Source organism: Eleutherodactylus coqui, chromosome 1 (genome assembly GCF_035609145.1).
Source record: "Eleutherodactylus coqui strain aEleCoq1 chromosome 1, aEleCoq1.hap1, whole genome shotgun sequence".
Taxonomy (NCBI): Eukaryota; Metazoa; Chordata; class Amphibia; order Anura; family Eleutherodactylidae; genus Eleutherodactylus; species Eleutherodactylus coqui.
In genome coordinates this window covers 242658578-242685150 of record NC_089837.1, presented here as the reverse complement: position 1 = coordinate 242685150, position 26573 = coordinate 242658578, and the positions used below count along the sequence as shown (strand labels likewise).

Genomic DNA, 26573 nt, shown 5'->3' with positions numbered 1-26573 from the left:
CAAGTAAATGGTCTGTAAGGAATAGTCAGCTGCACAGATCACATCCATGTCAAGCTATGCTGTCCAGCTTTGACTGATTTCATTCACAGATCAATTTGTGTCTGTTTAATGTACACGAAGATCTGATTTTAAGTCCTGCGCGCTCTGAATGCAAACACTTTCCTTCTTACAGTGTTTAGAGTGTAGTTGGATGATTGTATCTTGTAAATGTAATCATTGTAATAGGCACCAACAATGAAATGCCGTCGGGCATTATTCCATTTGTGTTGTTTGACAGTCCTTTTTCCTGTTTGTAATGTCTAGCAATACACCAGTATCAAGTCACCGAAAACCAGTCAGTGTCGTATGAATTGTCAACTCGTTTATTTTCAGTAAAATGATGTCTCAATATTAACAGTTCTGTTTCTCTATTTTTTAGAATGTTTTTTGGTGCTTTGGTGCTAATAAGTAAGCCCAGAAGCTTTAGCTGTCTAGAGGTAGTCAGGATGTAGGGGAAATTGTTGAATGTTTTTCAATGGTGTAATCGCATGTGCATCGGGTGCCGCATGGTGAATTGTATGCAATGTTATAATGTCCACACTAAGGGGACTGAACATGGGTAGAACCCAAATGAATTTTAATCAGACACTGTTGCATTAAAGGGTCTTCCAGGCTTAAACAAAAGTTGCATATATGTTCAAATAGCAATCAATCATTTACTCAACTTTCAATTCCTCCACCACTACTAGACTGACAGTTCCTCTGACATTCACTCATAGCCAATCACTTACTATAGTGGTGACATCATTATAGGGTTTTTTATTTAAAGGCTATAGGTATTAAAAAAATGTTGGTATGTTCCTCCCAGTAACAAATGCTGAATGTGAGGTCTGTGTGTCTAGGATGTATTGACTAGCTCCCATGTGTCAGCACAGCTTCATTCCTATATTGATTTCCCCTTCTACAGCTCATGAAGATCTTTGACACCTTGTGCTAACAGGCAACAATTTTGAGGAGTATGTAATTTACTCCTCCCCTTGCAGAGTCTTCCATTGGTTCTCTTCTCTCTCTGCACACAAATATGCAGCTTGTGTGATTTCCTTCTTTTCGCTTGCAGACTGCAATGTGTGCCTTCCTTTATATATATACTCGGATGCAGTACAGCTTATGTGATCTGCCCTCCCTGAATACTTGTATGCTTTTCTCCCTTTTCACACTCTAATCTGCAGTGTACAGCTTCCTGCCTCTCCTGATGATATCTTGGAGTGGGAGAGCAGAGAGAGGCAACAAAGCCTTGGGCTATATACAGGGCTCTTGTAGCCTGTATAGCAGGACATTTTTAACAGAGATGATTTAGAAAGTTGCTTTTTTGGATTAAGGAACAATAAAAAAGATTAGTTGGCAAGGGGTCTATAGCCTTTAAACCATCTGCACAGTACTATTAGGCTTTACACACAAATGTATAAATTTATCAGCAGTTAGGTTTGATGAGCTTTTGCTAATTGTTTTGTTCTGGGCTTTGATTTTTCTGGTGTAGTGGCTCAAAGTCCATATATCTGGCCTCTCTATAATTGTCATACATGTCATGTCTTCAGTGTGGATGCTCTGTGCAAAGTGTTTTGTCTCCTGTTATGTGTATTGCACAGCTGCAGCATGGAAGAGGTTAATATCTTAAAGTGGCTGGAACATGTCTGGAAAAAGTAACAAGTTTGTCTAGTCACGTGGTGTATTATTAAAAAATATGAGTGATTGAGAGTTAGATGTGGTCCTTCTACTTCAACGGCAGAGAGAGGAGGGAGAGTACCGGCCATATGGGGGTACCTTTTAACCCTCATGTGGTGAAGTTATGGAAGTGGAGGAGAGGTATCCAGGTTACCACCATTCTAGGAACCACCTCTGAGGAGTGAGAGGAGAAAAGGAGTCCACCATGCAGCGTCTATCCCAAGAGTACTGAGTGTCAGCGGAGAGTTGTGTTCCCCTCTGAATTTATTCTGAGTCCCAGAGTATGTGTGTCCAGGAGCGGAGCATTACAGATAACTTAGACTATAGGCCCGGTATCATCCTGAGTTGTTCCTCCCTGACTATTTTCTAAAATTTTTCTTCACCTGCATGAGAGAGTAAGCTCTATCCTGCCAAAGCAGAAGTAAAGTTCACCGGTCACTGTCCGTTCCCACTGATTGAGTTTTCCAAATTTATCTATGTGTCGACTCTCATAATTTGACCGCCAGAGAATTATCAGCGTGAAAGGAATGGTGGCGTCATCCAGTCCACTAGACTTATTCAGGTAACCGCTGATCCAGCGCTGCCTGGAAGAGGCCTAGCAGTGCCTTGACCCGAGGTGCCGTTCGTCCCCTGGGGAGGAGTCTGCTGGAGCCTCCGTGACAAGTGACACCTCTACCCCCACCAGCTCCTCAGCGTGTGCTTTGGGTCTCGGTCGTCATGGGGCACCACACTAGAGTGGTGTGTAGGTTAGTAGTTGGACCTGCTATATCCTTTCCCTCAAGTTCAGGTGTTGTACATGTTTCCTATTTATCTTTTATCTGCCAATATTCAAAAATTGGAACAGTGGATTCACACAGTTGCTGCATTGCTGTGGATTTCTGCCTTGCTTTGGATTGGGAAATTAAAAGATTAAAAAGAACCAGTCATTGGATAAAGTCAGCATGGCGGGCTGCTGACTCTCATTCCCTGCATTTTTTTTTTTAATACTCTGCCCCTTCATCTGGATGGGCTCTTCCTAGTTCCAGCTATACCAAGTGGGCGGTTCCCACATTCAGCCTCAATAGGTGATGACAGACTGCCAATCAAGTGATAGAAACAGAGCTGCTGATTTTATCCTGTGAAAGACCCTCTTTAAGCTCAAGTGAAGCTGTAAGCTAATTATTGTGCCTCAAAAGGACTGCAGCTAGGGCACTTTGGGTATGCGGCTGAAACATGCCCACCCACAGTGGCCAGAGAATTTTCTAGACAAAAGGGCAGTATTATCAGCAAAATCCATGACCATTTGCCACTGACTTTGGGGACGTCTTGGCCACATGCAGTTACCTGTATTGTGGGGGCCATACTCTGAGGGTGAATTCACACAAGTGTGTGCGTGTGCCGTACATAGGTGCGCACAAAACTGCGCACCCACGTACGTGCACCAACACGCATGAATGCAGGTCCGTGCAGCATTGCTATCAAAAGGGCTGCGGCAGCTGCCAGTGGCCCCATTAAACGCAATAGGATGTCGGCAACCCCAGCAGTGATTTTCAGGGAAGGGCTAGAAATATAACCCTTCCCTGAAAATCACCTGTGGTTTGTTTTAAGAAAAAAAAAATATTTATATATATACTAACCTCTCTGCCGCTGCCTTTGTCACAGCGTTCAGTGACAAGGGCACTCCCAGCGGGGAGTAAAGAATCCACTGCCACAGCTGTCACAATGGGACCGGCGCTTGTGCAGTCCCATTGAAAGCAATGGGATGCTAGCAAGCCCTGCAGGGATTTTCGGAGAAGGGCTTTAAATATAAGCCCTTCTCTCAAAATCATCCCTAGAATGTGTTAAAAATAAAAAAATATATATATATATATATTTTTTATTTTTAACACATTCTAGGGATGATTTTCAGGGAAGGGCTTATATTTAAAGCCCTTCCCCGAAAATCCCTGCAGGGCTTGCCAGCAGCCCATTGCTTTCAATGGGACTGCACAAGCGCCGGTGCCATTGAAAGCAATGGGAGAACAATTGCTGTCACAGTGTTCAGTGACAAGGGGAGTCCCCGCTGGAGAATATTGACGCGCACCGCGGACCTATGGTTCACACATGTCCTTTGTTTTGCAGGTACATGCGTTTGCACTGCTGTAAAACACAAACATGTGAACATACCATAGGGAACCAATGGTTCTAATAGGTGTGCGTTTTTGTGCGCACAATTGAACGCACATAAGCACGTTCGTGTGAATCCACCCTGAGTCTATGAAGTAACAGAAGTGTGTTATGTGGGTTCTAACCCAAATAGCACTGTGCAGATAAGTTGCTATAGATCGAGTACCCTACTGTTTGTATTAGTTATAACTCTCATAGACAAGTTTTATTTTGTTACTGTTGCAGGTATTTTATGCTAGAAATGTCTGCACAACTTTGTAGCCAGTATTTGTTCTTACACTGAATAACGCTAAACTGGGCCTTATACATGGATTAACTCTAAAGTTGTCTTAGACATACACCAAATTTACAGGAAAATTATTTAGTGTATGAATGAGAAATTATATAAACATTTAGTCAAACATGTAAATGTATCACTTCCAGTATATAAAGTCTTATCTTACGTGCCGATCTCAATTATACATATTGGAAGTGGTAATGTACATTAACATATTTGACTAGATGTTCTTGCAATTTGTTATTTACACAGTAAATGTTCACAATAACAGTCCTTTTTAATCCTGAATGAACAAGACTTTATTTTTCTCAAACTTTATTACTGGATGTTGCATAAATTCATCAGGTTTCTATTTTCATTTTTTAATGAATAAAATAACTATTCTGTTCACAGAAAGCATGATTAACCTGATGGAATGAAATCTGATGGTGTAACAATATCCCTAAACCTTGCCCAACATCTCCTGTCTATGTACAGTGGAAGTCAGAAGGGAATGTATGAAGTGTAGACAAGAGACAATTGAAAAATGGCTCACCCAGTCTGGAAGTTATCTTCACTGGCAAGTTAGGGCATGTGAGATAGTACAGGACCTCTCATGGATCAACAAAGCCTATTGATTCCTGAAAAAGTAACTATAAAACTCCAGCAGATGTGAATAAAATATTTATACCTTTAGGCCCCCTGTCAACGGGCGATGCAAAGTCCGATTCTGCGCCGGTCAGCCCTATCTGATAGATAGGCTGGCCGCAGAGAATCAGGGCAATTCCCAGCATGCTGCGAATTGCCTGCAGCGAGCGGAAAATCGCAGTGATTCTCCTCTCATGGACAGGTGCCGGCGCTTTCCATAGCAAAGCTATGGGAAGCGTCGGCCGGCGAAATCACTCCTGAGGACAGGCACCCTAACTCTTCCATTTAGTTTCCATTTAACTTCCATTTATTATAATTTATATGCATTCTGTAATATAAATAGAGCTTGTAAACAGAGTATCAAGACTGGTCACTCCAAATCATGTGACCTTCTCATTCATAAAACAAAAGATTTGGATGGGAGTGGTATTTTGACAATGGCATATCTTCTGATCAAAGATTCTAAAGGCCATATTGTTTGCAATCAAATGACGTTAATTTAGAATCAGTGTCCATGTGTTGGAAGGTTGTACAAATGATTGGTCAGCTTTTCTTTTACAAATCACGTAATGTTTAATGTTTACAGTTTTTTTGCCTTACACATGTTGGATGCTGTTCATTTTTTTAAATGAAACAATAAAAATATAGATATTTTATGCATGGGTGCTGGAAGTTTATAGCTACTTTTTCAAGAACTGAGTCTGCTTGACACATGGCTGATTTGATAACTTAGATCCTGGCAATCGAACCCCTCAGATGCTGCAGTCAGTTGTGATTACAGCATCTCCGCAGTTAGAAGAAGCAGTTAAGGGGCTGCATCTGCCACCCATTCAATTACCTCTGATGCAATTTCTTTTCATGGCCGCCCTTAGACCTGCCATCTTAGTACTCCTGATAGGCCACTTTCACTCGTCCATTCCCGTGTTGTGGCCTGAAAATCTGCCACTAAAGCACCTGAAAAAGCACGATGACACCAGTCCTTCTGCTGTCTGATCATGTTTTGTCCATGAAAACCAATACGAATGGGACATAGTCTTTTTTTCTCATGTGAAGAGATGGCTGTGTGAATAGGCTATTATGGACATGTGTGCTGTCCATAGAATACACATACAGTATATAGCTTGAAAATATGGCCATGTGAATATATCCTTAATAGGATAAGGGCAGAAGGACCGTACGCTGCAATACTGAAGTATTGCAGTGTAATGGAGAAGTGATTGCATGTTTGAGCCTACTAATGGGAGTTGAAAAAAAATACTTAATGTAAAAAGAAATCTAAACAATGAATAAACATTGGTATCCCCAAGTCCGAAAAACTTAAACTATTAAGATATCAAGTAATTTACTCCACACAGTAAACACTGCAAAAGGAAAAAACACACAATGCCAGAATTGCTCTTTTATTATCTTCTCACACAAAAAACACAATATGATCAGAGACTCGTAGATACCCCTAAATAAATATAAAGGTTAAACCCTTTGAGCACCAGGTGAGTCAATTATTCACCTTTCATATATTGTTATATGCAACTAATTGCGTGAGGTGCATTCTAATTTCATATAATTCTTGTTTCAATTGATTATAAGATACATTAAATAGTGTAATTTAAAATATACAAATCGTTACACAAAAAACAATTCTTCTCTGCTGCCCTTCCGATTCACCTGTTTCAGGCACTGTTTTCACCCATCCAAGATATCCGCTGCACTTTCCTGAATGTCTAAAGTACATTGTGCACTGCTGTTTGCTTGGCCAACACTGAACACATGAACAACTGTGAACAATCAGAAAGTAGGTATAGTGTATCGGGAGTCTAACACTACCAGTGCACTGCAGAGATTTAGAGTCTGAAGATTGTATTGGCCATCTTGTATACCTGAATACAGGATCTGGAGTTGGCTGATAGGAGGGACAACAAAGGAGAACAATTGGGGGGTAGTATAACCTTCTCCCACGCCTCTTTCCCCAGTAGGAGGACAGAATTTTGTCTTGAAACCTAAAGGTTACGTTTAGGGTCTTGGAAGGCAGGGATGAAAACATTTAAAATGGCTCCTTTCTGTAAAAGGATGAAGAAAGAAAAATGGACAAAAAGCACTAGTGGCTAATTGCAGCTGATGCAGATGAGGGTGCTACAACCTTGTACTTTTGCCTTCACAGCAAATGACAATATAGACTTTTTCTAAGATCCTTAAATTAATATTTCTTTCCATTTCTTGGTACCACTTTAGAGTGAAAATGATTCCAATGATATTTTGAGACTGTACAGAATGTATATAACCTTGTGGTGGTGGATAGTTTGTTTGAAGTAGAAAGATAATCTGTTCAATGTCTCACGTTTCAGCAGAGAGAGGAAGAAGGCTGGATCTCCACTGCTGGATGCATTGTTAAAAGTTCATTCTATCACTTTGACATTTAGAGCAGGACTCTGTCTTTGTACGTTCCTCTTTATATCACTAGTACCAGCTTCAGAACTAAGACCCCTTCACGAAGTATAACATTTTTTACTGAGTAATTGACCAGTATGACGTCTCAGTGGTATAATCTGAGGATTCTTCTTGCATATACTGTAATCTAATATGAGGAGTGACCTTTGATTTCAGCTTGTTGCAGACCTATAGGCAGAAGCATTAAAACACTTTGCAGTTTGGGAGTCGGGTCTTATCGGATATCATCTGGGAAAATTATAAGAAAGAAAGGCACCTCATTTTCCTCAGCTCCCCAGTTATATAACTCAAACACATCTGGTAATACTGTAGATATAGTGTCATGTTAGTTTCTTCAGGGTTTCAGTTACAGAAATATTTCCAATAGATCTTATTACAAGTCTTTGGGGCAGGTGAGCATATCGTGGGCTACATGACAGATCAGCGTGCTTAAGCAAAGACTACTGTATTGCTTCATCCCTCCCTTAAACATTTAGGAATATGTTGTTTTAAATCCAGCTATTCACAATCCATCGTGCGCTAATGTTTTATTTGGGGTTAAAATGTGATTTTCTGTTCAGTCTTCCTGTGGGTTCCATCAGTAAAGAATGTGTTAACCAAGGGGCCGGGAAAGAATAACTGAAACATAATAGGTCTTTAGGAAGTTTTATTATCAAATAAAGACAGACTGTGATACTGAGAGGTATAGGGTTATTTAGGGCTACATCCTTCAGCTTGATGTCTTCAATTACAAGAATGATAAAGACTGAAACAAAATCTCTTAATTCAATCAGAACTAGGCAGAGTTATAGGAAGGATCAGATGTCCTCAGAAGTGCATGCATAGGAAATTAAACATTCAAGAAGCGAAAAGTTTGAGAGCAGCTGAAGGGGTAGCCTCAAGCTATACTTGTTTGAAATTGGTGCATTACGTTTACAGCTAACCACAGTTCTGTTTTGAATCATATTTGTATTTATCTCAGTGCAGATTGGCGCCACCTACAGCTTTATTGTGCTATTTATTGTTCTCATGATAACATTTTAGAAGAGCAAGAATTTGTGTGTGGTTGGGTCTACGCTGATTTATGAGTGTCTTAAAGAAAACTTTTGGGGCTCGTTGCAATCAATCACAGTACAGCTTTCATTTTGTCTTCTGGTACTGAAAAATGAAAGCTGAGCCATGATTGGCTGCTATCAACATTAAAGAACGCTTCTTTCTTATGGTGCATTCACACGTCGCTGATTTACTGCAGATTTTGATGCTGCTCTGCAGCAGCTTTCACCCCTTCAATGTGAATTTAGTTGAAAGGGTGAAATCGGCTGCAGATCTGCACCAAAATCAGCAACAAGTCAGCGCTGTGTGAACGCACTATTAATAAATCTCCACCATTGTAAATGACCGATCTTATTACCAGATCTGCTGGATCAGAAAGTTACATAATTCACTATTTATGAAACTGGCCTCGGCTGACTAAAATGAATGAGCATAAGCCCTCCGCTAATGCTGTGTTCGTTTGTTTCAGATTTGGTTCTCCTTAGAGTGTTACGGTATGTGGAGTCATAGAAAGTCTGAGTCCATACAGCATTCGCTCAGCTGTCTGAGCAGAGCCGATCAGAAGTTAAAGTGCATGGTGCTGAGATAAGGGATTCTGTCCCTTCTAGTTAGCGATCAGTAGGAATTCCAACACCCGGACTGCACCAGTCAAAACTACTGACAAGTTACTATGACGTTTCCAAAGTTTTTTAAAATGATAGGTAGCTTTTCACCTTGCAAAGGTAGCTGCTAGTGGCCATACAAATTACTGTTCATGTAATCCGTGGATGGGTCCGGTCTGCCAGACGAAAGCTGCTCTTTGGGTTTTGGCTCATACAGAGGGGGGTCTCAAGCATGGAACTTTCTTTATGAGACCTATATGTCACCTTATCTTTTGATGGCTTTTATATAAACCAGCTTTTCAACATATTTCTTGTATGCAACATTTTTATACTTGTACAATTTAATCATCTGTCCCTTTAAATGTGTGTTTTCATGATTTGAAAATCCAACATGTCACATAGTATGTAAGGCCGAAAAAAGACCTATGTCCATTCAGTTCAGCCCAATAACCCCCAATGTTGATCCACTGTTGTATTTTCATGTCAGAACTTCTAGGCTGACCCTTGGATTTCCAATGCGCAGACAAAAATGAAGATTTCATGTGCACATGAGTGGAATCTCACATCCTGACTGTGTGGATTGTTGTCGTAAAATTCACATCAAAATCTATATTAAATCCGATGTAATGGACACTAATTGTCTCAGACATTATGTTTAAACTATAATCTTGTATGGAACTTATTAATAATGTTTTTGTTATGTGATACCTTCAAAGTAATCGTATCAATCTTATTGCAGGTTGTGGAGTTAGTATCTAGTGCCATTGGTGACCTGGTGCAAGGAATATACTATGAAAATTCATATTTGCCAGAGGTGAGCATCAAATGTAAGATGTTGTGTATTATTAAAGTGCATCAAATATGATCTCCTTGTGTTTGTGATATGCCATGTGATGAATAAACACTCAACTGTGCCTTTGCTTTTAATCCTCAGTATTAAAGGGAATCGGTCACAATGTTTATACTGCCTATCTGAGGGCAGAGCGAAGTAGTGTCTGTTATTCGTAAGGCCGGCTACACACGACCGTGTCGGATTCTGCATTTGGGAGCCCGCAGTGGAATCCAACCATGTGCCCAGCCAGTGACTCAGCGTACCTGTCTTTTTCTGCACTGCGTATGGTCCACATGGCTTGCTGTTGGACATGCACAGTACAGATTTTCCTGCACCGTCGCAGGGTGATGACACGGAATCTGCAACCTTTCTGCAATGTTAATTGCGGAAGGGCCACGGGTTAAATGGCTTCCATTGACTTCAGTGGAAGCTGTCCGTGTGGAATCCGTACTAAAATAACTAATGCTGAGACTTTTCCTCCACAAGCAGAAAATCGCAATTGATTTCCTCTCGTTTACAGGAAAAAGTGTTTTTCTATAGTATGCTATGGACGGTATTTGCTGCCGGAGGTGGACACCCACTCTGGATTTTGCAATGCAAATCGGCCTGTGTGCAGCCAGCCATAAATGGTAGTACCTATTGGAAGTATAGTGAGAAAAAAGGGAATTGAAATCTCAGCCATGTGTATAAACATAAAAAGACATACCTCTCCCAGTCTCCCGCAACTACCGTTTCAACTGAGCCCATTCCTCCACTGCCTCATCTTCCAGCTCCAGCGCTAACATCCTGTCACATGTCCCTGTGATGGGGTGTCATCGCTGGAGCTGGAAGAAGAGTGCAGCGAGGATTGGGCATCATCAGAAAGGCAGCTGCTAGAGATTGGGTTAGGCGAGTGTGACTTTATTTTTACACATGGCTGAGTAGATTTCAGTTCTTTCTCTCACCAGATTATCCCTTCACATGCACAGTTTAATTGTCCAGTCGCTGATTGACAGATTTCTGCTTATGCATAGTAATAAGGAGAAATTTGTCAATTAGTAACAAGAGGGTTGGGGAGCCTGCATCTCATGAATACATCAGCTGACTACCTCTCAACACTCACAGCATAGAGTAATGAACAGATTGTGAGGTCAACAAAAAGACTGCATATACACAAATAATAGATACAGTGCTGAAATTAGGGTCTTTGTCACCACATCATGCCGCCCTCAGGTAGGGCAGCGTAAACATGGTGACTTTTTCCTTTTTAAATGGCTGGAAATACATAGTAAAGCAGAGTGTATGTTGTAATGTATAGGCAAGCTTCCAAATTTTTTGTTTGTTCACACAAGACCATATAAACCACTTTTTTGTTTCCGTATATCCTTAAAAGGAACCCATCACCTCCCAACAGTACCATAAACTAAGTTATGGTGCTGTTCAGAGAGGTGACGGGGAGCCAGGTACTGTATTTTGTTGGGAAGTGCCAGGTTCTCTTTAAGACATTGCTTAAATTTATGTAATGATGGATTTGGGAGCCCCTTCTGTTAGCCAGATATGAGAATATTGCATTCAGTTCTATCATTTCTTCCTCATAATCCATGACTTCTCTCCAGGCAGTGGCTGTCTGTCATACTGAGCATACTCGCTAAGGGCAATTACTCGAGCGAGCATTGTCTTTAGTGAGTACCTGCCCGCTCGGAAGAAAAGATTTGGGTGCCGGCACGGGTGAGCGGTGAGTTGCGGGTGTGAGCAGGAGGGAGAGAGAGATCTCCCCTCCGTTCCCCCGCCGCTCCCCGCTTTAGAGATGAGCGGGCAGGTACTCACTAAGGACAATGCTCACTCGAGTAATTGCCCTTAGCGAGTATGCTCGCTCATCTCTAATAGTTTTGATTAAAATTATTGGTTTTTATATATATGACCACCTTAATTCTACAATACTTCTATTTATCTCCCAAGTACAAAGAAAATTGATTAACTGATATGAATATTTAGATTTATTTTTTATCAGTTAAAATATTTGATGCTGATTTTGATACGGAGTGAACAGTATATTTTCATATTGACATATGAATGCTTAGAAACAATAAACCCAATAACCACCTATGGGTTTATTGTGCTGCTGTTTCATCCTATCCACCATGAAGTTCTGAACTGTCATTGTATTACCTTCTTACCATTCCTGAATTAATAGTCTGTCTGTGCATGGTGAATTTTGATATGATGCTTTCTTGCTACAAAAGATGTTGTTTCTTTTCAAATCAGTCTCCAATTTTGTGATCCCTCCTCTCCATGTAACATTGCACTTCTTGGCACGTGCTCAAGTTAGTAAGATTAGAGTTTGCTGCAGGAATTTGATTTAGTCTCTGGTTTTGATTTCTAGAAAGATGATACTTCAGGAGTGAGATGGGTTTAAATTTCATTCTTTTCTAGGCATATCATGTGTTGCATTTTCTACAATGGGCAACAGTTCAACAAGAATTTTTTTCACAAAGTAATGAGACCATTAACGTAAAGTCTGTTTATTATTAATACGTGGTATATAATGTAGACTGTTGCTAATCGTATGTTTCTCTTTTCATTTGCATTAATCTAATTGAAAAGGTGACTATTTCTAAACCTTTACACAAATGACTTGAATACATTTCTGAGTAAATTTGACCTAAAATTATCATTGAACTAAAAACATAAAAGGTATATGCTTGATTTAATATATTGTGATATATGTAGGATAAACTCTGTCAGTAAAACCTACTGATTCAGTACCTGCAGTGACATTTATGTAACTGTTCAATGGCATGACAGACATTTGGCCCATTCCTATTGGGGTTTGGTGTAATTGTTCTCAGTGAGAGAAACCAAGTAATCTTGTAGATATGATATCTTTTAATGGCTAAGAAAAATACATGACGTTAAGCGAGCTTTCAGGTGGTTATTATTTACCCTTCATTAGGCTATGGAAACTGGTTTGGATGGGGCACAAATATAACATAATTGCAGAGAGGACACCCCTATTGATCTAAATAAATGTTCACACACAGAAATATGAGACTGTCTGGCACTCAAGACTTAAAATAACATTAAATAACCTGAGAAAAGAGATAAATACTTAATCAGTCCACTGAGCTAAGGAATGTGACAGTTTTAGGATGTCTGATAGCTCTCCTTTAAAGTGCAAACATGTAAAGAGATGGAAACACTAGCCATGCAGCACCACCTATTGGATGGCAGCATTCTTACAAGTCAATTTCTGAATTTTTATGAAGTTTTTATAAAAAGAAAACAACAATGATTGGGAAGAGGACATCCTTCTTGACCTCCTTCAGACCTTTCATATTCTCCACTTATGCAAGAATCCCGGGCTAAGGTTCATTCCATTCTTGAGGGTATCAAACATGGCCATAAATTTATACTCCCAAATTCTTATGTGACTTGAAGTTGCCCTTCAGTATGATAACTCTCATCTGCTCCATGCTGTGTCCATAACCATAAAAATGTAATTCCGTCTTTTCCTCTCTGGGGTTTCTTACATATCTTCCGAAATTTACATTGGATTCCAAAATACTGTATCAATTTTTTAGTCACTCTTTTTATAAGATTACTTTATTCTTCAGATTTTGTTGGAACAGTTCATACTCAATGTATCTATCTGTGAAAGTAAGGCTACTTGGTCCAATTAGCAACAAGCAGTTAGGCATTGGATGCAGTATCATGATTTTCAGTCAGGCTGAACTGTTCACTATTGCAATCGATTGTTTGGTTTCAATCAAAGAAGATGGCTTGATGACATCAATGATACTTTGGGTCGACATTTGTATATGAATTGTACCAATTAAGCTTTTAAAGCTTTTTAATTTTCTCTGGTTACTTTTTTCAGCATTATGTTTGTGTATTAACCTGACTTCCAGCAGCGTATGGCTGATCACATGTAGTTTCCATGTCAGGAATGGCACACAGTAAGGACTAGCTACCCTGTTCCCTGAAAATAAGACATAGCATGATTTTCCAGAATTTTTGAGGATGCAAAATAATTTTTCAGGCTTTTTGAGGATGCTTGAAATATAAGCCCTACTCCAAAATTAAGCCCTGCTAACAGTTAATTAAAAAAAGTCAATTTAAATAGTGTCCAGACAGCTATACATGTAAAAAAGTTAAACCTTCTTGAACAAAAATTAATATGAGACACTGTCTTATTTTTGGGGAAACACGGTAGTAATAAAGGTAGACTGTGTAGGACCCTTGTTCTCCCATTTTATGAAAATTTGTGTCAGTCTCCAAACTTTTGGCCACGACTATATTCAATAAAACTATGTACGTTTTATCGAGACAACCATATTTTCTTTATCTTTATTTTAGAAAAATGCCTTCACTGATGACATTGGAATAAGCAACTGGATGGAGCATATTTTCCTTTCGCATGGTGCACTGCTGGCTAAGAGCTGTCAAGCAGCAATGGAACTAGCAAATCATGACCCAGAGGTCCAGTCTATGGCTTACCAATATGGGAAACACATGTCTTTAAGCTATAAGGTACATATATTGTTATAGTATTACTATCATTACTACCATTATGAGTATTAGTTTAGCTATTTTATTTCACATACTAATAGTGAATTTGAAGAAGTCAATCGTCTTTGGGTGTTTGATATTCACAGAAAAATAAAACAAAACCTTTTCCATTATTACATTTTCCATTATATTGTAAAAATATACAATGTGACTGTGATTGGGTACATTGGGTGGCCTTTCCCATCTACAGCTTGAATTTTCCGTTTGTAATGCTAGAAGACTCTGCCCTTCTGAAATAAACTCCTCCAGATACCTGCTGGTAGTTCATTTATTGGCAGGCAGATAATATAGAAATTCAAGATCCCATCCTCAAAATAATAAGCAAGAATTATTGGAAGTTCATACAAGGTAAAATATAAGTGGAGGAACTGAATTATCAGTTTGCCTTGGCTTTGCATGCAGGATTGCCTCTTTTGGGTCAAATATGTAACTATAACTCCTTCATTTGAGTGGAAAAAAAACATGAAGGAATTATTTGGTTTAGGATTAAAGTACTATTTCTGATGCAAGAATAACTAGACGGACTTGTTGTTTGTGGATAATACTCGCTTTACTTGGAAATGCAGTGTAGAGGCCTCCATTCGTGAAGCTACTATTTATTAATGTCCTGTTTAGCTAATTGATAAATTAAAGTGGAAGTTATGAAAAACTGGGAAATGGACACATAACCTTTTAATAAACCAAAAGTCCAGATTTTCTCTATTTGTAAAGATACAGTAGTTTATTTTGCTTTTAGTTTAAGAGATAATTGAAAACAGATAATGAACACAAAATAATACCTTTAAATAAGGAACATATGCGAGTGCAACACATCATAAAGTGATAATAGTAGTATAACAATCACAGATGCTCACATACTTATGATCACTGTTTGTTACATGCAGTACTTTGTACTAAATGGGTATTCTCATCTTAGACTCTTATCACATATTCATAGGATATACCATAAAAGTCTGTGAGATCTGTGCCTTTTCTGAGTTAACACTCCCAACCAGGGCCATATTTAGAGTTTATGCTGCCTCAGGCACTTTTAGTTCTCACACACCCTATTGGTGATTCAGGAGTAAAAAACACTGGAGAGCAAACAGATCCTGTCTGTGCACTGTCTGATGTTCACAGATGGCTAACATTGTTTGTGCTATTCTCACCTGCAAAGATAGAGCAGAATAGGACATACTTCAATCCTTTTCAGCCAGATAGTCCATGTTAAAAATAGCTTGTGTGAATAATCAAATTGGCTATTATGAGCCTGTGTGCTCTAAATGGAACACTATGTAAAGCTGCTGCCTATACATATTAGATAGCTGTGCACCAATTGCCTGTTAGGCCAACAGCTAGTCCTCCCAGCTTCCACATACAAATGTACACTCGATCAAAACTGCATGGGTTTTCGTTAGGAAAAAGGAAATAAGCTACTGCCAGACATTTCTGGCAGAGGTTCATTTCCTCTGAGAACAAGATATTCTTTGTTCCCTCAATAACAACTGTCATGGAACAGTCTAGTGACCCCCATACAAATTAGTTTGCACATACAAAACCTGAAACTTACTGTATTATTATGATAAGAAACAGTAACCAAGAACCAAGCTGATTACATAGATACAGTACTGATGCCGAGCTTACTACACAGATACGGTACCAGAACCTAACTTACTACACAGGCATGGTAAGACAAACAAGGCTAGTGCCTATACAGTACACAGTCAAAGATCTGAGCTACATACAGTACGGTTTCATATATAATCATACATACATGCACTCATTCTAAATAAATCAAGCATCTAGACGTAGTTGTCGGAATCCAATGAAACTCTATATGTGTGAGTGTAATGTTGATATAAGTAAGTGATTACAATATCAGAGCAAAAGGAGAATTTATTATGGAGAACTGATCCCTTGAAGTGAGGCTCTAGTACTTTGTTGGGCTGCCTCTAGCTTGGATGAAAGATGTGATACAGGCGGATGTGATGAAGGCATACAGGTTCCATATGGTATTCTGCAGCATATCAGGCCACGTTTGCTGTAACTCAGCCTCTAGATCCTGCAAACTCATAGGCTGTCAAAGCTGGTGCCCCAGATGGTCCCATACATGTTCTATTAACGATAAATCTGGCAACTATGCAGGCCATGAAAGTTTGACAATGTTGTGGAGACATTCCTGTGACACCCTTGTGTGTGCAGCCAAGCATTATCCTGCTGGGAAATGCCTCTTGGAATCCCTGCCATGAGAGGAACACATGTGGCTGCAGGATGTCCTGTACATATCATTTATCTGCCATTGTCCCTCGTACCACTACTAGGAGTGACTGACTGTCATATGTGATGGACCCTCCAACCATCACCCCATTAGTGGGGGCAGTGTGCCGCTCTACCGCAAAGCCAGGATCGAGGCAATTACCCCTAAGTTTCCAGACATGAACACTGCCATCATCACTGCCCAAACTAAACCTGAATTTGTTGCTGAAGATAACCCGCTTCCACTCCGTAGCAGTCTAGTTTTGTCATTTACTACACCACTGAGGTGACGGCAGGTGGTGTCAAAGGCAGTGCAGGTAATGGGCGCCATGAGACCAAATGTCCTTCCGCCAAGCTCTTGGAAATGGTTCCGGCAAACACAGGGCCTATAATGATGGTGCCACCTGTCTCTGGATGGCAGACAACAAAACTGTTGGAGCTGCTCGTGCTTCTCAGACAATCCTCTCTACTGGTGATCTGTCAAGGGCGTCCTGAGCCCAGTTGCTTTGTGTGCATACCATCACCCATCAACTGGTTCCAACACCTCCTAAGAGTGTGGTCAGAATGGCCCAGGTGACAGACTATTTCTCAATACAATCATTCAGACTTTTTATAGGCCAAAGGTGGAACCACTCTTAGTGTCTCAGGTGGCAAAACTGTTCATCTAATCACTCCACAACTCTTAATCATTTACATATCCGCCCAAGATTTAACTTCATGCTGAGTTTTGTAGCAAAACAATTCCTCCTTCTAGGTGTTTGATTTTTTAATAAAGAGTGTGTGTGTGTGTGTGTGTGTGTGTGTGTATATATATATATATATATATCCTTTCATTCTGTGAAGGGGTAAGTTTACCTGCTAGCTAGTTAATAGCCAGCTCCAGTTGGCGTGCTAAAAGGGCAGAGGAAATGTGCAGTCTCTCTCTCTGTTGGAGACTCGGACACTTAAAGACGTGGGAACTGTTATACTTTAAAAAACCTGTGTGTGAGTACAAGAACTTACAATTGGACTTGTGTTGCTTATAGAGCCAATGCCCACAGACGGATTATCACAGCAAAATCCGCAGCCAGAAACCCAATGCAGATTCCACTGCAATAGCTGCGATTTTCCGCTTGCGGGGGAGAATCACAGCATGTTCAATTTTGCGCGGAAAAACGCGTGGACGGCTTCCATTGTAGTCAATTGAAAACGTCCATCCCGTGATACTTCCGCTGTGAGCACAGTGGAAGTATCGCGGGAATATGTGTCACCGCCCAGCGCCAGCATGTTATACGCTGCACTGCGCATGCGCGCCGGCTTGCCGGACAGGACTCTCGCGGCGGATCTGCAGAGGTGAGTATGGGGTTTCTGGGGGGCACCGTGTCTAAACCTGCTGCTATATTGCCCTGGCAGAATACAACATGGCCATGGGCATTAGGCCAAATGGTGAGGCTGGTGGGAATAGCTCTACAGCCGGTAGTTAGAACCAGACAGGCAGATGTTTACATTGTATAATCACATAAAGAGGCTGATGTCTATATAGCTGTACTGCAAGTTAAAGAAAATAAATGCCATCTTGAGCTTGGAGGTCTGTGTCTCGGTTGCTTGCATTGCAGCTTCTGACCTGCGGTTCACATCCTTGGGGGCCCAAGAGAACAGTTGTTAATGCTTTGCCACCTCAAAGTCACAGGCTTCTTCTGTGGGTTTGTAGATGTTGCCATGTGACAGGGTTCTGTACCTCTGCTGTTCGGTGAAGGGTTTGTTCTAGCAGCTTCTCCTTGCCTCCTTCCTACTTTGTCAGTGGTATATGCTGTTTGGCACGAATGGATCCACAACCACTCACCACTCCGCACCTCACCCAACTCGCCTTCCGGCAGAAATAAGCAGTCCACATCCCAAAAGGTGCAAGCATAAAAATAAATTCTATGGCTGCACCTGGGGTTACCTCCGTGAACTGGACTCTCTAGGTACTGGACCTCCAGTGCCTACTGGCAAATAAGACGCTGCCCCCTGCCATTCTGCAAACTGCCCAAACTTCTGCTTTTATTAAGGTCGTAATACTTGCTGATGATCAATCAATTAAAGGCAATTGATTCACATTTGATTAGCAGCACCTGGCTGCTACTTATAGATGTAGCAAATTTTAACTTATCTGTGATAACTTTTCACAAGAAAGTATCTGATCATAAGCAATAGATAAGCTATTGTTCTCTTATCTTAACAAAAGCCTTAGTAAAGTTACTGAAAGGGTAAACAAACTGTAGCACAGGGAGTTACCATAACACATTAAAGGGACATTTACATGGGATGATTATCGCGCTAAATTCATTCACCGAATGAAAATGTGCCATAAATGTTACATCTAAATGCAAAGCCATCCTGCACTGTTAGTTTACTTTTTGTTTGTCACTCACTTTCAACCAGCATACAAATCATTGCTGGTACGCTTATTTCCCGTCGAGTCTAAACGCTCCTCACTCACTGTTTCACATAGAATGTGAAGCGCTAAGCAAGAAGTCAGCGATACTCGGCGATGATCTGCCTGTCTAAACGTTCTCCATGAGCATTAACAACTAGTGGTGACGTCAGACGAAGATTGTTTAGCCGACAGTCGTCCCATGTATATCGGGCATAAGTCATGTTAAACTTTGCTGTACCTTTTTAATACCTATAGAAGCAGTAAGGCTGTGCTTACATTTTCACATATTGTTTTCCAGTGGTTTCCTATTTAGTGTGTAATGGTGTCATGTATTTCCTCTACCCATGTGCATAACCTTATATTTATCAGTGTTAAACCTCATTTGCCACTTTTCTGTCCAAGCCCCCAACTTATCCAGATCAATTTGCAACCACATTCTGTCCTCTCTTGTGTTAATTACTTTACATAGTTTTGTATCATCTGCAAATATTGAGATTTTACTGTGCAATCCTACAAAGTAATTAACAAATATATTACAAAGGCTAGGGCCCTGTGGTACCCCACTAGTAACGTTGGCCCAATCAATAGCATTAATAACAACCCTCCGCTTCCTACCACTGAGCCAGTTACTTACCCACTTACACACAGATTCTCACACCGACCAAGCATTCTCATTTTATATACTAACCTTTTCATGCAGCACATTATAAGATGCTTTGGAAAAGACCAAAGACCCCATACTCGCCTCCCGGATCCGCTGTGCGCGTCCCATCTGACGCGTATGCGCAGTACAGCGCATGACGTGACTGGCCGCGGGCAGGGTCGCGCATTCACGCGATACTTCAGCTTTACTGACAGCTAAAGTATAGAGCGACGGCCGGCTTCCATTGATATCAATGGAAGCTGGTCGCGCATATTCCCCCGGCATTTAGAACATGCCGTGGTTTATTTCACGCTGCGGAATTCTGCAGCGTGAACATTGAGCTATTAGGTTCAATAGAACCTAATAGCTGTGGTGTATCGCCGCGGATTTCCGCCACGTTTCACGCGGCGGAAATTCGGCCTTGGGCATTAGCCCTTAGACCTTGTGTTTTGCGGGATGAGTCCTAGTAGTTATAGTAATGAATTTTCAATGCATTTAATGTATTGAATAATTTATATACATTTTTTGTGGGGGGGAAAGGTTGATGAGAAAGAATGGGTTGTCATGATTAAAACCTTTCCAAATTTAGTTTTTGGAATAAAGCAGGAAAAAGGCAGGTGATATGGCGCTGCTGCAAAGGAGGATCCAGTCTGGGAATCCATAAGAGAACTTTATTAGGGTAACGTTTCATCCAGCCCAGCGTGCTGTAACAGCTCATAAAACAAGTCTAAAACTAAAGACCAGTAATGATGAATACTGTGTGTTTCAGGACCTTTAAATGTAGTATCATTTTGTTCTTTTGCTTTGTAAATGGTCTGAAAAAAAGTGCTAAAATGTGTACCCTAATAAAATTCTCTTCTGTACTCCCAGACTGAATTCTCCCTGCAGCGGGATTATATTTTTCTGCCAACAGAGCTGTATAAAGGCTTTCTTTTTTGCAGGAGAATTTGTAGTTTTCATTGGTACAATTTAGGCGAAATGCGCACGGGCGGGATTTCCCACAGAATCTCCGGCCTTGCCCACTGCAATAGGATTGCATTAGATAATGCAATCCTATGCAGACAGCCACGATTTGACAGCGTGAAATCTGCAACGGTAAACAAATCGCGGCATGTCCTATTTCTGCGAGGCCCACACTGAAACGTCACGGCTGACGAGCTGCCTCCGCTCTGCTCATGTGCCGGCTGGCCAGCAGCTGGCACATAGCAGAGCAGGGAGACGCCAGGAGGAAGCAAGCCACAGTGGTCCTTGCAGGAGCACGGCTCACATCCCGCTGAGAGAATTCTCGCAACAAGATTTGACCCGGCCGTCTGCAAGAGGCCTTAGAGATATACACAACTTTTTATTACTTTTTATTTTGTTTTAGAGAAGCACGATGAACAGAAAATAGCTATTTTGGCCTTTTTTTTCAATAGCATTTACTCTGCTGGATAAATAATGTATTCTTTTATAGAATGGACCACCGGAGCAGAAAACAAACTTTTATTCCTCTGCACCATTGCTGAAAGCGCACCTGAGGCAGCCCTTTCTCCCTGAAGTGCTTTTAGCTCCTTTTATTGAGCTGCTCCAAGCTGTGATTGACAGCAAAAGCGTCCAACCAGGAAACTGGTGCAATTGTCAGTCATCGAGGTGTGTAGCTTAATGCAGAGAAGCTAGACAATTTCAGGGAGAAAGGCCACTTATATATATGACTAGCGTACCCGTCGCGCGTTGCCGCGAAGACAGACATACATACATACATTCGTTTTTATATATCTAGATAACAACCAATCACAGCGCAGCTTTCAAGTTACCTCAGCGGTATAATATATAGCAACCAATCACAGCACAGCTTTCATGTTACCTCAGCGGGATAATATATAGCAACTAGAGATGAGCGAACACGTTCGGCCCCGCCCCTTTTTCGCCCGAACACCGAACTTTGCGAACACTTCAGTGTTCTGGCGAAAAAGTTCGGGGGCCGCCGTGGCAGCGCGGGGGGGTGCGGCGGGGAGTGGGGGGGAGAGGGAGAGAGAGAGGGCTCCCCCCTGTTCCCCGCTACTGCCGCCCGCGCCGCCGCGCATCTCCCCGCCCCCCGGCGGCACCCGGACCTTTACGCGCGAACACTGCAGTGTTCGGCAAAGCCGGTGTCCGGGTGCGGATGTGTCCGTAACGGACATGTTCGCTCATCTCTAATAGCAACCAATCACAGCACAGCTTTCATGTTACCTCAGCAGTATAAGAAATAGCAACCAATCAGAGCACAGCTTTCATTTTACCTCAGCAGTATAAGAAATTGCAACCAATCACAGCACAGCTTTAATTTTACCTCAGCATTCTCAATATTCAGCAATTGTCTTGCGAAACGTTCGGCGGCTGCATCATTTTGTAGTTGAACACGCATCCCGTTGCTCGTAATGCCTTTTGCTTTTGTGCTTGAGATGGAAATCAAACGATCTTTGTCTGGGGGGCATAACTGTCGACGATGCTCGCAGGATAGTTGTACTATGCCAGTAATCTTCCCAGGAGTGTACTCAACAACTTCCCAAAGTTTCGTAGCAATTAGATGAATGGTGTAGTAGCGCAAAAAGGACAGACAGACATACATTCCTTTTTATATAAATAGATGACATCAGGAAGTGAGAGAATTAGATTCCGTACCTAAAATTTGGACGCTAATTATTTTGCGCTTAGAATTGAATAATTGAGTTGGGACCTATTAACTTTTCCTATTTATGACATAATCAATGCTCATGCCAAATTTCAAGTTTCTATGACATTGGGAAGCGAGAAAATTAGATTCCGTACGTAAAATTTGGACGCTAATTCTTTGGCACTTAGAATTGAATAATCGAGTTGGGACCCATTAACTTTACCTATTTATGACATAATCAATGCTTGTGCCAAATTTCAAGTTTCTATGACATCGGGAAGTGAGAAAATTAGATTCCGTACGTAAAATTTGGACGCTAATTCTTTGGCGCTTAGAATTGAATAATCGAGCTGGGACCCTTAAACGTTTGCTATTTATGACATAATCAATGCTCGTGCCAAATTTCATGTTCCTATGACATTAGGAAGTGAGAAAATTAGATTCCGTACGTAAAATTTGGACGCTAATTCTTTTGCGCTTAGAATCGAATAATCGAGTTTGGACCCATTATCTTTTCCTAATTATGACATAATCAATGCTTGTTCTAAATTTCAAGTTTCTATGACATTGGGAAGTGAGAGAATTAGATTCCATACGTAAAATTTGGACGCTAATTCTTTGGCGCTTAGAATTGAAAAATCAGGTTTGGACTCATTACATTTTCCTATTTATGACATAATCATGGCTCGTGCCAAATTTCAAGTTTCTATGACATTGGGAAGTGAGAGAATTAGATTCCGTACGTAAAATTTGGACGCTAATTCTTTTGCGCTTAGAATTGAATAATTGAGTTGGGACATATTAACTTTTCTTATTTATGACATAATCAATGCTCATGCCAAATTTCATGTTCCTATGACATTGGGAAGCGAGAAAATTAGATGCCATACGTAAAATTCGGACGCTAATTCTTTGGTGCTTAGAATTGAATAATCGAGTTGGGACCCATTAACTTTTCCTATTTATGACATAATCAATGCTCGTGCCAAATTTCATGTTTCTACGACATCGCGAAGTGAGAGAATTAGTGGCAGTGATGGAAATCAAACGATCTACGTGGGGCGGCGTAACTGTCGACGACGCATGCACGCGCGCCATTTATCATAGCATAATTGTACTATGCCTATAATCTTCCCAGGAGTGTACTCAACAACTTCCCAAAGTTTCATGGCGATCGGATGGTGTAGTAGCGCATAAAGGACAGACAGACAGACACGCAGACATACATTCAATTTTATATATATAGATGAAATAAACTAAGTGTTGTGACAGTAATTCCATAGACAAAGGTAATGTCCCCATGGCCGTTGCCCAGCACTTTTAGCTGTTTTTTATGGTTAAAACTGCGACAAACGTACATTTACATCATGCAGCGTCGAGGAATGAAGAGAGATCGCGGGGTGACCTCTCTTTATATAGCTCTGGAATCAGCTGTTTATTACAGCTGACACCCGCAAACAATAACTTCAATCAGCCGCGCAGCCAATCGCTGCTATTAACCCTTTAAATGCTGCTGTCAATTCTGACACGCCCCCCCCTGCGGTGAGATCGCAGGAAGCTGTGCAGGTGTCATGGCAGCCGGGGTCCTCCTGAAAGGCCCCATGGCTGTCTTGGCGGACTGCCCATCAAGCCGTCCCTGTGGGGTGGCTTGATAGACTGCCTGTCAGATTGCAATATGATGTAATGCTACCGCAGAAGCAATCAAAGCATCGCTAGTTGTGGTCCCCTGGGGAACATTGTCCGAAAAAAAAAAAAAGAACGCCAGTCACCCTGTCTCCCAGAAAAAAATGCAATAAAAAGTGATCAAAAACTCGTATATGTATTCCGAGAAATGTAAACTACAGGACGTCACGCAAAAAATGAGCCCTCGTTGACAGAAAAATAAAGTTGTTGTGCGCAGAAGATGGCGGCAGAAAATAATTTTAAAAATATTAAATTAAAGTGGATGTCACCATAGAGTTAAAGGCAAAATATGTTCAGTATACATGACAGGTACATTTCCTGGCATATATGTCAATAGTGTTGTGAATATTGGTCCACATTTACTAAGCAGGTTAAGTCACTTTTGAAAGTAAACTGTGCCCCAAAAAAGTAACAGATAATGTGTGACAAATTTGCAACCTTTCTCATCAATAGTCAAATTTGAAATGTAACAAGTAAAATGGGCATGCTCTCCAAGGAAATGAAGTTCTAGACAAATTCATTAACAAAGAAGCCTGAAAATTATGGAGATTTTGGAGCAAATATGGTCCTGTCTAACTGTTAGACAGTCCTAATTATAACAAATTTGTTAAGTAGTGTGCACACCTTTTAATAAATGTGGAGCAAATCATTCCAACTATCTGAGTCTGGTATAAAATAAACCAGTCTTAGTAAATGTTGGCCATAGTCTTAGGTGTACTTCATAGTAAAATACCTTCCTAAGGCAAAAGATTGTGTATACAAAAGTGAGCATTACATCATTAGTTACACTTCCATAGAATAAACCGCACATGTATTCCTCCTTCTACTTGGAAACCATTGTGATGTCACCAAGGAAGTTGGTTGCGGGTAAAAGTTTAGAGTTTGCTGAGCCTCTGTCATATTCTTGTGCACCTGATTTAATATTATTCTTCTAGAACAGTGAGCAAAACAATAGGGAAATCTGTGCAGACTATTGGTCATGAAATGGCTAGTTTTACGAAGATCTGTCCTTTAAATTGAAGATAAAATGTTTTTATGGTAATGGGAAACAGATTTTGCATTCATAATTGATTAGTATTTTCCATGTAGACTGCACTCTAGTGATGTATTCCCTAAAGTTTGCCTTGTGCCCAGGAGCATCACAGAATCCTCTGGGTAACAGCAATGACTTTTTCTTGTTATACTGCAAAGTACTGCTCACTCATGGGAATGTAAGTAGAATGTAGACCAATATAAAACAATAATATAGCAAAGTAAAAGACATACTTCTGGGATAGCACTGCAGCCCGATTTCTTGCATAAGAAATATAATTTAAAGGGAAACAATCAGCTGGAACACGCTGTCCAAACTGCAGGCATGATGTTGTAGAGCAGGAGGAGCTTAGCAGATTAATATATAGTTTTATAGGGATTCAGTATAACTTGTATTATATTAATTAAAATCTTTGCTCATTTTGAGCTGAACAGTCCAATGGGGGGTCCTATCAGTGACTGGCAGTTACCCCTCTATGTACCGTCATACACAGATAGCTGTTGGATAAAAGCTAGGTGCCACATTGACTAGAAAGTCTGCCCTGAGACCAATTGGCTCCTAGACCTGGTTAAAAATGGTAAAGTGCAGCTGTGCTGGGGAAGAAGATGGCTAGAAGGTTGGAGGAGTGTTTAAGGAGTAGGAGGAAGACAACCAAAGAGATAGAGGGGACGACAGAGTTCTGAAGTAATGGGAATAGGGGTTGTTAAAGGGGTTGTCCCGCGCCGAAACGGGTTTTTTTTTTTTCAACACCCCCCCCCCCCGTTCGGCGCGAGACAACCCCGATGCAGGGGTTAAAAAAGCAAACGGCACAGTGCTTACCTGAATCCCCGCGCTCCGGTGACTTCTTACTTACCGGTTGAAGATGGCCGCCGGGATCTTCTCCCTCGGTGGACCGCAGGGCTTCTGTGCGGTCCATTGCCGATTCCAGCCTCCTGATTGGCTGGAATCGGCACGTGACGGAGCGGAGCTACACGGAGCCACTCTCCGACACGAGCGGCCCCATTGAGAAAAGAAGAAGACCGGACTGCGCAAGCGCGTCTAATCCGGCGATTAGACGCTGAAAATTAGACGGCTCCATGGAAACGAGGACGCTAGCAACGGAACAGGTAAGTGAAAAACTTCTGATAACTTCTGTATGGCTCATAATTAATGCACAATGTACATTACAAAGTGCATTAATATGGCCATACAGAAGTGTATAGACCCACTTGCTGCCGCGGGACAACCCCTTTAAGTAATGAGAATAGGGGTGCAGCAGTAGGAGGCGTTAGTACAGTTAGAAATGGTAGAACAGTTAGTAGGGATACATGTAATATAAGAAATGACCAGAAAAAAAACCAAACTGTATGGTGACTAATGCTAGAAGTCTGACCGATAATGTTGACGAACTGGAAATTATAACGTCTGAAGAAAACTGACATAGAATAGCACAGACCTGGTTGGACAAAAGCTGTGATGGTGGTTAATTTACAGGGTTACAGTCTGTTTAGAAGAGATCAAAGAAACACAAAAGGGGAAGGTTTTTGTCTTTATGTAAAATCCTGTTTAATGCCTATACTGCGGGAAGATATATGTGAGGGAGATGAACATGTGGAGTCTCTATGGATAGAGATACATGGAGGGAGAAACAATCATAAAATCCTCATAGGGGTTTTTCTATAGATCCCTAAATATAACATGAGTCACTGAAAATCTATTACTGAAGCAAATAGGTGAAGCGGAAAATCACAATTAGATAAT

The 26573-nt window shown here is 41.0% G+C and overlaps 1 protein-coding gene across 1 annotated transcript in view; it reads left to right on the top strand.

Moving 5' to 3' along the window:
* Nucleotides 1–26573, top strand: part of PDSS2 (decaprenyl diphosphate synthase subunit 2) — a 237964-nt gene that overhangs the window by 196203 nt on the left and 15188 nt on the right. The window contains exons 5-6 of the mRNA XM_066607400.1: nucleotides 9569–9643; nucleotides 13997–14170. Coding sequence (XP_066463497.1) covers nucleotides 9569–9643; nucleotides 13997–14170 — 249 coding nt within the window. The remainder of the gene's footprint in view (nucleotides 1–9568; nucleotides 9644–13996; nucleotides 14171–26573) is intronic.